The sequence below is a fragment of the Pongo abelii genome, chromosome 5 (assembly GCF_028885655.2).
Source record: "Pongo abelii isolate AG06213 chromosome 5, NHGRI_mPonAbe1-v2.0_pri, whole genome shotgun sequence".
Lineage (NCBI taxonomy): Eukaryota > Metazoa > Chordata > Mammalia > Primates > Hominidae > Pongo > Pongo abelii.
In genome coordinates this window covers 146,086,549-146,100,191 of record NC_071990.2, presented here as the reverse complement: position 1 = coordinate 146,100,191, position 13,643 = coordinate 146,086,549, and the positions used below count along the sequence as shown (strand labels likewise).

Sequence of the window (13,643 nt, the reverse complement as noted above, 5' to 3'; positions counted from 1 at the left end):
GAACAGACTAATACACTGGTCTACAAATGTTTAAGTAACAGATTAAATGGATATTTTCAAGTCAAATTTAAACACTTATCTGTAACACCAAAAATAAGAAAAATGCATTAACACATTTATTTATTTATTTATTTAGAGACACAGTCTCGCTCTGTCACCCAGGCTGGACTGCAGTGGCACGATCTTGGCTCACTGCAACCTCTGCCTCCCAGGTTCAAGCAATTCTCCTGCCCCAGCCTCCCGAGTAGCTGGGACTGCAGGTGCGTGCCACCACACCTGGCTAATTTTCTGTATTTTTAGTAGAGATGGGGTTTCACCGTGTTAGCCAGGATGGTCTCGATCTCCTGACCTCGTAATCTGCCTGCCTTGGCCTCCCAAAATGCTGGGATTACAAGTGTGAGGCACTGCGCCCGGCTGCATTAACACATTTATAAGAAAAATAAATGAATTATCTTTAACTTGTCATGTGCTTCTAAATAAAATACATTTAAAAATTTAATAAAAGAGAAAATATTTTTATCAATGGTAGAATTGAAATTGTGTGTGCTTTCTACCATTATTTTTAAAGACCTCTTGTTATCAGCAGAACTAACTTTGTGTTATATTTTCCCAAGACTGAATTAGACTTACATGAGCAGCTGCCCCTGCTCCAGAATAATTTACTTTATGATAATTATCAATGACACAAAGAAAAATGAGATGCCTAAGTGTTTAAGTACAAAAAACAGAGGTGAGGCATGCAAATATATTTTCTGTTCTTGGTATAGTCTTAGGCATAACATTTTACAAATTTTATTCTAAATATAAAATTGTTTAAATAAAATTGTTTTTCACATTAGCCACTAAAGAGTATTTTGACTTAAATTTCTTTGAAATCTTGATTGAAAATTGTGATTGACCAATTTCTTAAACTTTTATAACTGGTAACAAGAACTGGAAGAAAAATTACAAATTGTCCATTGACTTCTGAAAAATTAATATATTTTGTCCCTACTTCTGAAATCTGTCTTAACAGGCATACACTAACCATATGTGCAGTCCCCCTCCTCTAACAGAAAGCACTCACCTGCTGATGTATCCTGGCTTTCTCTAAGTCCAGGCTGCCACCTGGAGCACAGGTATCAACCAGTAATTCTTCAGCCTCTGTTATCCACTGTGTGAGGTCATTAAGGTCACAATGGAACTGTCTCCATTCTTCCATAGCCCTGTCAAAATAACTAGAGGACAATAAACAAAATAAAATAGGTTTCCAAATTTTCCAGGACTGCCTAGAGCAATTTTTCTAAAAAAGAAAAACAAATTTCATTTAAACAGAAAGACCTCAAACCACTGAATTCACAGCCTGTTGCTCTACAAAACCAATTTTCGTAGTGGGATACAGGTAATAATTCCTCTTAGAGATACAGGCATCATACCAAGGGCAAAGCAATCTGTTCACACCACCAGCTACCAAATCCTCTCTCTCATACATACACACATGCACACTCACGTATACACACATGCACACTCACATACACACTCACAAACACACTCATGCACACACTCGAGCAGCTTTTTAACTAAAAAGATGTAGCCTTTTCTGGCTTGAAAAATCAGGATCGATTAGTTGTAGGCATGTTAATGCATCCAACTTTATACATTTAACATTTAAATACTGTGAAATATAAAATATGATTCATTATTTTCTTGGGGAAAAATACGTTGTTTTAGTACCAGAACACTTAGTTCCTGGCAAGAATAAAGCACAAAAGGCCAAAACACTTCAAAATGCCCGTATACTCCTCTATCTATATGTTATATACTGAATTATGTCCCATCAAAATTCTTATGTTGAAGCCCCAACCCCACAATGTGACTGTACTTAGAGACAGAGCTTTCCAGGACACAAATAAGGTTAAGTGAGGTCGTAAGTGTGGGGCTCTCGTCTGAAAGGACTGGTGTCCTTATAATAGGTGGAAGAGTCACCACAGAGCTCTCTCATGTGAGGACACAGCAAGAAGGTGGCCATCTGCAAGCCAGTAAGAGAGACCTCACTAGACACCAAATCTACTGGCACCTTGATCTTGAACTTCCAGCCTCCAGAACTGTGGGAAAGTAAATGTCTGTTGTTTAAGCTACCCAGTCTATGTTATCTTATCACAGCTGCCTGAGCAGATTAATGTACTTCGGGTAATGACTGGTTCTGAGGGTCCCATTTACCTAAATACAGCAAAGTATGAAACTGCATGCAGAGCCCAAGTTAGGCAATAAGACAGAGGGCTATTGAGATTTCTGTTTAAACCAAACTCTTTTAAAGATGGCAAAGTAAAACCCAGTGCTTGTCATATTCAGGATACATGAAATAAGTATAAAAAGGAAAAGCTTTATTGGACTAGGATCCTAAATAATTTTTTCTCCTATCTTTTTGTTTAAGAGTAATGGAGCTGAGTTTTAGAAGTGATCTCTGAGATCTTAACAATATTAATAAAATTTATATTTTATGTAATAAAATATATTTTTAAATAAAATGGCTCCTAATATCAATAACCCCTAAATAATGTGTATATTGTCTTTTTCCATGAAAATTACTTTTAAAATTTTGCTAATACTGCCCACAGTAAAGCAATTTTCTATCGAACATGGAAAAATAAAAGCACTTTAAAAAAAGGCACTATGAGATGATATTAAGACGCTCATTATCATTTGCAAAAATTCACAATAACTACACAACAATCACAATTTCCAAATTCGAGATGCTATAAGACTGTTTCAAAGATCTAAAGACTCTGAAAATATAAACATTAAACTTAGAATGTATCATCAGTGACAAAGAGAAAAAAAAATGGTGGATAAGAGGAAGGTCTAACTTGCAGCTCCCACTCAGACAAACAGCAGCATGTGCAGACACATAGTGGACTTTTGTTCCAAGAACTACCGCAGGAATATACCAGGAAAACTGAGAGAATCTACAGACCCTCTGAAGGAGGTGGAATCTGCTGCAGACTGCATGGGAGAGCCGAGGAACTGGGGATCAGCTTGCGTTCTCAGCTGGGAGACTTGTCACCTGGGGCAAGTTCTCAACCCTGCTCACCAGCTGCCTGGAAATAAACCCAATGCTGTTGGGCCAGTGGGGGTCTGGGGGTGGTGGAAGGGTTCCTGATAGGACTAAGACTGGCCTTTTGGGCCGTGGGCTGCATGGAAACTGAGTGAGGCCTGCAGCTGCAGGCTTTCCCCACTTCCCTGGCGACTTGTGTGATGCAGCAGAGGCAGCCATAATCCCCCTGGGAACATAACTCCACTGGCCTGGGAACCACACCCCCATCCCCCATAGCAGCCACAACAAGCCATGCGCAAGGAGAGTCTGACTCAGATACACCCAACCCTGCCCAACCTGATGGTCTTTCTCTACTCGCCCCGGTAGCCAAAGGCAAAGAAGATAATTTCTTAGGAGCTCTATGGCCCTGCCCGCCGCCTAATCCTCTCTATACTACTGCAGCTGATGCTCTCTTGTAAGCACCATCTCCTGGCTGGGGGCCAACCAATAGAAAACCAGCGAACTTAACCAAAATACAACCAAGGACTCTCACAGAGTCCGCTTCACTCCCCTGGTACTTCCACCAGAGCAGGTGCTGGTATCCACAGCTGAGAGACCTGAAGACGGATCACATCACATCACAGGACTCTTTGCAGACACTCCCCAGTACCAGCTCAGCACCCAGTAGCTCTGCTGGATGGCTAGCTTCAGAAGAGAAATAATAAATCACTGCAGTTCAGCTCTCAGGAAGCCCCATCCCTAGGGGAAGGAGGAGAGCACTACATCAAGGAAGCACTTCATGGGGCAAAAGAATCAGAACAGCAGCCATTGATTCCCAGATCTTCCCTCTGACATGCTCTACCCAAATGAGAAGAAACCAGAAAAACAATTATGGTAATATGACAAAACAAGGTTCTTTAAAACACCCGAAAAGATCACACTAGGCTGGGCGCAGTGGCTCATGCCTGTAATCCCAGCCACTTGGGAGGCCAAGGCAGGCAGATAACCTGAGGTCAGCAGTTCAAGACCAGCCTGGCCAACACGGGGAAACCCTATCTCCACTAAAAATACAAAAATAAGCTGGTGTGGTGATGCGTGCCTGGAATCCCAGCTACTCAGGAGGCTGAGGCAGGAGAATCACTCAAACCTGGGAGGCGGAGGTTGCAGTGGGCCGAGATTGCGCCATTGCAACTCTAGCCTGGGCAACAGAGTGAGACTCCGTCTCAAAAAAAAAAAAAAAAAAAAAAAAAATTAACACTAGCTTACCAGCAATGGCTCCAAACCAAGACAAAATCCCTGAATTGACAGAAAAAGAATTCAGAAGGTCGATTATTAAACCAGTCAAGGACGCACCAGTGAAAGGTGAAGTCCAACTTAAAGAAATCAAAACAATGACACAGCATATGAATGAAAAAATCTCGAGTGAAATAAACAGCATAAATAAAACAACTTCTGGAAATCAAGGACACATTCAGAGAGATGCAAAATGCACTGGAAATTATCAGCAATAGAATCGAACAAGTAGAAGAAAGAACCTCAGAGCTCAAAGACAAGGCTTTTGAATTAACCCAATCTGACAAAGAAAAAGAAAAAAGAATTTTAAAAAATGAACAAAGCCTCCATGAAGTTTGGGAATATGTTAAAAGACCAAATAATTTGTGTTCCCAAGTAAAAGAGAAATCCAAAAGTATCTAAAACATATTTGCAGGAATAATTGAGGAAAACCTCCCAGCTTTGCTAGAGATCTAGATATCCAAATACAAAAATCTCAAAGAACACCTGGAAAACTCATCGCAAAAAGATCATTGCCTAGGCACATGGTCATCAGGTTACCTAAAGTCAATAAGAAGGCAAGAATATTGACAGTTGTGAGGCAAAAGCATCAGGTAACCTATAAAGAAGAATCTATCAGATTAACAGCAGATTTCTCAGCAGAAACCTTACAAGCTAGAAGAGATTGGTGTCCTATCTTCAGCCTCCTTAAACAAAACAATTATAAGCCAGGAATTTTGTATCCAGTGAAACTAAGCTTCATAAATGAAGGAAAGATAGTCTTTTTCAAACAAATACTGAGAGAATTTGCTGCTACCAAGCCAGCACTACAAGAATTGCTAAAAGAGCTCTAAGCCTTGAAACAAATCCTAGAAATACAACAAAATAGAATCTCCTTGAAGCATAAATCTTGGCCAGGTGTGGTGGCTCACGTCTGTAATCCCAGCACTTTCGGAGGCCGAGGCAGGCAGATCACCTGAGGTCAAGAGTTTGAGGTCAGCCTGGCCAACACAGTGAAACTCCATCTGTACCAAAAAATACAAAAAAAATTAGCCAGGCATGGTGGTGGGCACCTGTAGTCCCAGCTACACGGGAGGCTGAGGCAGAGAATTGCTTGAACCTGAGAGGCAGAGGTTGCAGTAAGCCGAGATCATGCCACCGCACTCCAGCCTGGGCGACAGAACAAGACTCTGTCAACAACAACAACAAAAAAGCATAAATCTCAAAGAACCTATTAACAATAACAAAATGAAAAAAAAAAAACCCAAGGTACTGAGGCAACAAATATCATGATAAATAGAATAGTACCTCACATCTCAATAATACCATTGAATGTAAATGGCCTAAATGCTCCATTTAAAAGATACGGAATAGAAGAATGGATAAAAATTCACCAACCAAGTATCTGCTGTCTTCAAGAGACTCACCTGACACATAAAAACTCACATAAACTTAAGGTAAAGGGGTGGAAAATGACAGCCCATCCAAATGGATACCAAAAGCAAGCAGGAGTAGCTATTCTTATATCAGACAAAATAAATTTTAAAGCAACAGCAGTTAAAAAAGACAAAGAGGGACATTATATAATGATAAAAAGATGAGTCCAACAGGAAATTAAATCCTAAATATATATGCACCTAACATTGGAGCTCCCAAATTTGTAAAACAATTACTACTAGACCTAAGAAATGAAATAAACAGCAACACATTAATAGTGGTGGACTTCAATACTCCACCGATAGCACTAGACAAGTCATCCGGACAGAAAGTCAACAAAGAAACAATGGAATTAAACTATACCCTAGAACAAATGGACTTAACAGATACTTACGGAACATTCTACCCAACAACTGCAGAATATATATTCTATTCATGAACACACGGAATATTCTCCAAGACAGACCATGTGATAAGCCACAAAACAAGTCTCAACAAATTTAAGAAAACTAAAATTACACCAAGTACTCTTTCAGACCACAGTGGAATGAAATTGGAAATCAACTCTGAAGGGAACCCTCAAAACCATGCAAATATATGGAAATGAAATAACCTGCTCCTGAATGATCATTGGGTCAACAATGAAATCAAGATGGAAATTTAAAAATTCTTTGAACTGAACGATAATAGTGACACAACCTATCAAAACTTTTGGGATATGGCAAAAGCGGTGCTAAGAGGAAAGTGCATAGCATTAAATGCCTACATCAAAGAGTCTAAAAGAGCACAAATAGACAATCTAAAGTCACACCTCAAGTAACTAAAGAAACAAGAACAAACCAAACCTAAAACCAGCAGAAGAAAAACAATAACCAACATCAGAGCAGAGCTAAATGAAAATGAAACAAACAAACAAAAATACAAAAAAAAAAAAAAAATGAAACAAAAAGCTGGTTCTCTGAAAAGATAAATAAAATTTATAGGCTATTGGTGAGATTAACCAAGAAAAGACAGAGGATCCAAATCAGTTCAATTAGAAACAAAATGGGTGATATTACAACTGATGCCACAGAAATACAAAAGATCAAGGCTATTATGAACATTTTTACATGCATAAACTAGAAAACCTAGAGGAGATGGATAAATTCCTGGAAATATACAACCCTCCTAAATTAAACCAGGAAGAAACAGAAACTCTAAACAGACCAAGAACAAGCAGCAAGATTAAAATCATGATTAAAAAATTACCAGCAAAAAAAAGTCCAGGACCCGATGGGTTCAGAGCTGAATTCTATCAGACATTCAAAGAATTGGTAGCAGTCCTACTGACACTATCTAAAAGATAGAGAAAGAGGGAATCCTCCCTAAATCATTCCATGAAGCCAGTATTACCCTAATACCAAAACCAGGAAAGGACATAACAAAAAAGAAAACTACAGACCAAATCCCTGATGAAGACAGATGCAAAAATCCTCAACAAAATACTAGCTAACTGAATCCAATAGCATATCAAAAAGAGAATAAACCATGATCAAGCGGGTTTCATACTAGGGATGCAGGGATGGTTTAACATACACAAGTCAATAAATGTGATACACCACATAAACAGAATTAAAACAAAAATCACATGATCATCTCAACAGACTCAGAAAAAGCATTTGACAAAATCTAGCATCCCTTTATGATTAAAATTCTCAGCAAAACTGGCATAGAAGGAACATACCTTCAGGTAATAAAAGCCACCTATGACTTTTAGCCCATAGCCAACATTATACTGAATGAGGAAAAATGGAAAGCATTCCCCGAGAACTGGAACAAGAAAAGGATGCCCACTTTCACCACTCGCATTCAACATAGTACCGGAAGTCCTAGACAGAGCAATCAGACAAGAGAAAGAAATAAAGGGCATCCGAATTGGTTAAAAGGAAGTCAAACTGTTAACTGTTTGCTGGTAACATGATCATGTACCTAGAAAACCCTAAAGATTCATCCAAAAAGCTCCTAGAACTGGTAAATAAATTCAGCAAAGTTTCAGGATACAAAATTAACGTACACAAATTAGTAGCACTAAAAATTAAAAAATGGAAATAAAATTGAGATGTAAATCTATCACTATTAAATTGGCAAAGTTTTTTTTTTTAAATAATAAAAAAAACCTGTCAATGTTAGTAAGGGCTCAAAAAGAAGGACATTTTTACAAATACTGTTGGGAGGGGTATAGTAATCAATTTCATGATCTAACACAGAGGTTTAAAATGTCATTATTTTTAAAGAAATTTGTCTTCATCTAGTGATCAAGCCTAATGAAATATAAGTATGGATAAAGATGTATGTAAAAGAATGTTCTCCAAAGGTACAAAGAGAAAATTTGTAAAATCCATACAAAGGAATATACCAAAGGCCACTAAAAGCTATCTTTTCAAGGATTAGTCACATTGAAATATGTGGGCTAAAATAGAAAAAAAGACAAGGAACATGATGCCTAGTTTTTGTGCATCTGTCTCTCAAGTTACCCAATGTATTATTCTGTGCTCCCTTTCCTCTTATACAGCACTTTGCATTGGGTTATTTCATAACTTATTTGCCTTTCCATCACATCCACAGCTACTGGCAAAAATCTTACCTGTTTTCATTTCTACCTATTAATAGGCCTGGTCAAAATCTAGTAAGAAGAAGGCTCAAAAGCATTCATTTAAACAGAAGGCTATAAAAAAGGGTTTGGTATTATATATGGATTCTAATTATCTGTAGCTTCCTCTGTTCTTCACTCACATTAATCATCAAGTGTGCTGAGAAAGTGAACATTAAGGAAAAAATTCTTCAATTTTTTTAAAGAGAATGGACACAATTTTGACACTAAAAATTAGAAGTGCTTCTATATTATTAAGATATTATGTTATAAATGGTCATCTATACATGATCACATTCCTCCTTTAAGGAACTATACTCATCACAATTTATTAAACGGGGCATACGGCCAGGTGCAGTGGCTCACACCTGTAATCCCAGCATTTTGGGAGGCCAAGGCAGGTGGACTGCCTGAGGTCAGGAGTTCAATACCAGCCTGGCCAACATGGTGAAACCCCATCTCTACTAAAAATACAAAAATTAGCCAGGCGTAGTGGTGTGTGCCTGTAATCCCAGCTACTTGGGAGGCTGAGGCAAGAGAATCGCTTGAACCTGGGAGGCAAAGGTGGCAGTGAGCCGAGATCCTGCCACTTGCACTCCAGCCTGGGTGACAGAGCAAGACTCCTTCTCAAAAGAAAAAAGAAAATAATAGGGCATCCTACAAGGATATGAAACATGTTCTCATTAATCTCAATGTCCACATGACCTTTTTCATGGCCCAAGAACTTGCAGTCATTTTTTTAAATTAAATATTAATTTCATTTACACATACCCTTTCTGATCACTGTACATTCTATTAATTCTGTCCCATTTTGCATTCAGCTGAGTAAGTGTATCTCTGATCTGAATGGCTTCAGGTCCAGAGGCTTCAAGGATGACATCTGGCTGTTTTTCATGAATGACTGCAATCTGCTCTCCAAGTTTGTCCAGTTGGTCTTTGATATTCTAAATATATATTGTCATAGATTAACAAAATCCAGCAAAATAACAAAAAAAGGAATCACAGATGACCAGATATTTATATTGTAGAACACTCATTTGAAATAATAATGAGACATAATCATTGTTAATCATGAAAACTGGAAACTTTTTTTTTAAATGATACCCTGTTTTGGCCAAAGTGTGTGGAATACGCTACATAATATACTCAGGGCAGGGAAAAAAGTCCTCATAATAGCAGCATTTATACAGGACACATGAAAAGCTTCAGTAACATTCTCTATAGGTAATGAGGCATTTGAAGCTGGAAATACTGATATTTTCAAATACCTAAAAATGCTAGTTTAAATGAGAGGAATGCACTATCAAATCCATATTATCAGTGAACTTATTGTGACTTTATATATAAATGCAATCAAGTTACATGAAAATGCCTTGCTAGAATTTAAAAGTTTAATTAACTTACAATCAAGATGCCATTCCATACCAACTGGCCAATTTTAAACCATTATTAGATTGCCTGATAAATGCTGACAATTAACATCAACTGACAATCTAGTTTATAAGACAGGAAGGTGGTCTCTGTCTCTGTTTAATTTTAAACAAGGCTCTGATGTTGCAAATAATTTATAACTGTGCACAGTTAACAATTCATAACCACTTTTTTAAAATTCAAAATTTATTATATTTTCTTTGACAATATAGGAAAGTTTTACTAGTCATACATATTATTAACCCCCTGGCACAAATTGTAAAAGATATAGACCATCTAAGTAGGCACAAGAACAAATTTCTTCCTCTACTTCTGCATTAACTGTGGCCATTCAAACACAGTGCCCAGAGGTCTACCTTCAGAGAGTCTTCCTGAAAAGAGAAGTCTTCGTAGATAGCAGTGTTGAGCTCTGGAACATTAAGCGATAATTCAACGTCATCCATGCAAAGTAAAATTTTGTTAATTTCAACCAGATAATCTGTAGGAAGAAGTGATGATCTACTTTCGGAAGCAAGTTTACCCATTTTCCTCTGTTGAATAGGGACTGCCTACAAAAAGAGCAAAAAAAAAAAAAAAAAAAAGAAAAGATATATCTTAAAATACCCCCACAATGAATAATAACAATACAAGACTACTGTGTGAAGGAATGCAATATCATGAACCAAATTTTTAAAACTTAGTTTTAATATTTTATATTATAAACCTGCCTTGCAACAGAAACCCTTAACAATTTGTGTCCTAATTTTCATCTGCAGCATGCTATTAAACAGTATAAATATGTTATTAATTTGACAGGCTTTAAGATCTATGTCATCTAAACTCAGTTAGCAAACAAAAAACATAACAATTCCTTTCTTGAGTTGTTGAAAGAATGAGAATATGCTGCCAATCATAAAGTTTTGTATGAAATAAAACATTTTGATACCATTATTATTTCACTCCTTTAAAAATATCACAATTTTAAAATTGGACCTCACTGCTAAAAATATAAGCAAGTTAAACATGTTTCCATAACACAACATGAAATGCACAAAGGGTTTTGATTAAAATAATATCCAGGTAATTCAGTATGTAATCTTAACCTCTGAGAATCATATTACAGAGCAGGAATATCCTACATTAGAAAATAGATCATGAAGTGTCATATTTAGACAGACTTGAGGCTCTATGGACTACTCATCTGCCCTAATATAGATTTTCTGGATCCTCTTCTCAGAGCTTTCTTCTTCATTTTTATTTTTTTGGAGGGGTGTGGGACAGAGTGTTGCTCTGCCTCCCAGGCTGGAGTGCAGTGCTATGATCTCGGATCACTGCAACGTCTACCTCCCAGGTTCAAGCGATTCTTCTGCCTCAGCTTCCTGAGTAGCTGGGATTACAAGCATGCACCATCATGCCCAGCTAACTTTTGTATATTTAGTAGAGATGGGGTTTCACCATGTTGGCCAGGCTGGCCTCGAACTCTTAACCTCAAGTGATCAGCTGACCTCAGCCTCCCAAAGTGCTGGGATTACAGGCATGAGCCACCGCGCCCGGCCCTCTTCTCAGAGCTTTCTAAACAATAAAGTGCTCTCTGGGATGGACCACCAGTCCTTCAGGAGTTCAAATCCTTTACTCCTAGATGGCCACAATTTAATAAGTGCTATCTATTACCACTTGCAAAGGGCCAAACTGCAGCTGCTCATGAATTAAGGTACCTTCCCTGACACTTTCACTTCTCCTATGTTGAACTTATAAAAAATGATAATCATCTGTAAATTCAAGATGATAGGTAAAATGATCACAAATACATGTTAATTCAGTTAGTGATCTTGAAAACGGTTACAATCCAATCTCTAAATGAATCCAAGACTCATGACTAAAATCATTGAGTGGATAACATGGTGTTGAACCTAGAGGACTGCATTATTGCCTCCTAGAATTTGTTAAACTACTGCTTCAATCAATTGAGGGTAGTTCTGGATAGCCAGGTTAGAAGCAGGTCTATACATTTCTTGACTTTAACAACAGAACTAATTACACTTCTCTCCAAGATTAATTTTATTATCCTAATGCCACAAGTTTAAATTTTAGTCAGAAAGCATTTCTAGATATTTACCCATATGTCTAAGGAAACAAATTGTGTTTTAAGCAAATATAAAAGAATGCTGAAATAAATAACATATCTACCCAGAAACCAGTTATGAATAAAAAGATGCTAAGTATTTTTTAAGAAAAGAAAAAATCAAAAATAATTCTTTTGGATTTTCATTTCAAATAAGCCAGTGTTTTTATTTTGGAAGATCCGAAAACTAGGCTCAATTGTTCTCTCTCTTAACTGTAAGGAAAAGAAAATAGCCCAATGAAAGTATTTCTAGGTTGAGTAATCATGTCAAAAAAGTAAAAGAGGAAACTGGGACCCATTTTCCTTCTTGGCTTCCCATCCATTAACCAAGATTTTGCTGAAAGGTCATCTGTTTTCCAAAAGACCAAAAAACTCCAGACATCCAACTACTTTATTATGCTTGTAGGGACATTTACCTTTGTAGTACTTTCCTCAGTTAGCACCACTAGATAATACATGCCACATTTGTTTTTTAATCTGCTCCATTAGGTAAATGTTGGGAGCCACTTTTATACCTCAGCTACTACTACAAGACTGGAATTCCTGTGCTGCTTTTTCAGTTACATAACGGATCATCATTCTGCAAGACCACATGTACCTGAAGCTTTAGAATAAACTAGGGAGGTTAGTAGGTACCATAAAGTTCCAAGTTTAAAAAATTCACATTCATTAAGACTGCCTCTTTTTCTTTTCAGACTATAGGATAATCCAGGATTTTTCTGAGCCTTCCCACTCTTGCAGAAGCAGCAAGGCTGTTCAAGACTTAAACATGTGCTTTCTGTATTCCCAAAATAGATTTTTCCCCCAAGAGAGTGATCAATCAAAATGCCCTAGGACTAAAAAAATGTCCTTGAGATCTGACCAAGACTTTACTTCTGGATAATTTTATTTTTAAAGAATTCTCCTAGGACACAGAAACGCAAATATACTAGAGGTCAGTACTTAAATGAGACAGTGTTACATGATGTAGCTCACATCATATAGCAAAGTCCAGATTAAAGAGACTTTTAAGTGAGTGTTTTATTAAATTTCTAAGTTTTGTTTTTACCAAACCATAGGAAAAACCTGGAACTAAACAGAATTGAATATTCATCAACTTTCTGGAGGATAAAAACTTTTTAGATCCCAAAACAGAAACCCCTGAAAAATCACTAAGGGAAAACATAGTCACCTGTGGCTAAACAAAAATTTTAAATGGTTATATCTTAAAGATAAAATAATTAGAAGATAAATATCAATAAGGTAATACTTTCTAGCAATTATGGCAAGTGGTTAATATCTTTATAAAGTGCTCATACATAATTTAAAAACAGTAATACTCTAGTAAACAAATTGGAAAAGGTCACTTAATATATTTCAGATAAGACAATGAGTCCTGTAAACTAGTGCTTCTCAATCCTAATTGTACATTAAAATAATCTACAAATGTTTTGTGTTTTGTTTTTGTAAATGCCCACACCTAGGTCCAACCTGAGAGATTCTGATTTACCTGTTTCAGGAATTAGATTTGGGCACTGTAGTTTTTTTAAAGCTCCCCAAAGTAATTCTAATCTTCACACTTAAGAATCATATCAGTTTGAAAACTATGGATTTGAAGTTTGTATCATAGTTGGCCTACCAATGTTAGTAAAGCCAGAATGAAATTAGCTTGTATAGTATATATTAGTACTTTTAACAAACAAATTTATTTATGTATTAAAAGCTTAAAACTTATTTCTATTTTGTGCCAGTAATAATTTCTGATTTCGGACCCAAAGATG

At 36.9% G+C, this 13,643-nt stretch overlaps 1 protein-coding gene across 8 annotated transcripts in view; it reads right to left on the bottom strand.

The window, feature by feature from the left end:
• UTRN (utrophin) overlaps positions 1-13,643 on the bottom strand; it is a 573,989-nt gene that overhangs the window by 321,223 nt on the left and 239,123 nt on the right. For all 8 annotated transcript variants that reach the window (XM_063724628.1, NM_001372253.1, XM_024247835.3 and 5 more), the window contains 3 exon segments: positions 10,139-10,330; positions 9,123-9,295; positions 1,067-1,217 (listed from right to left, as the gene is read on the bottom strand). In XM_063724628.1, the coding sequence (XP_063580698.1) occupies positions 1,067-1,217; positions 9,123-9,295; positions 10,139-10,330 (516 nt within the window).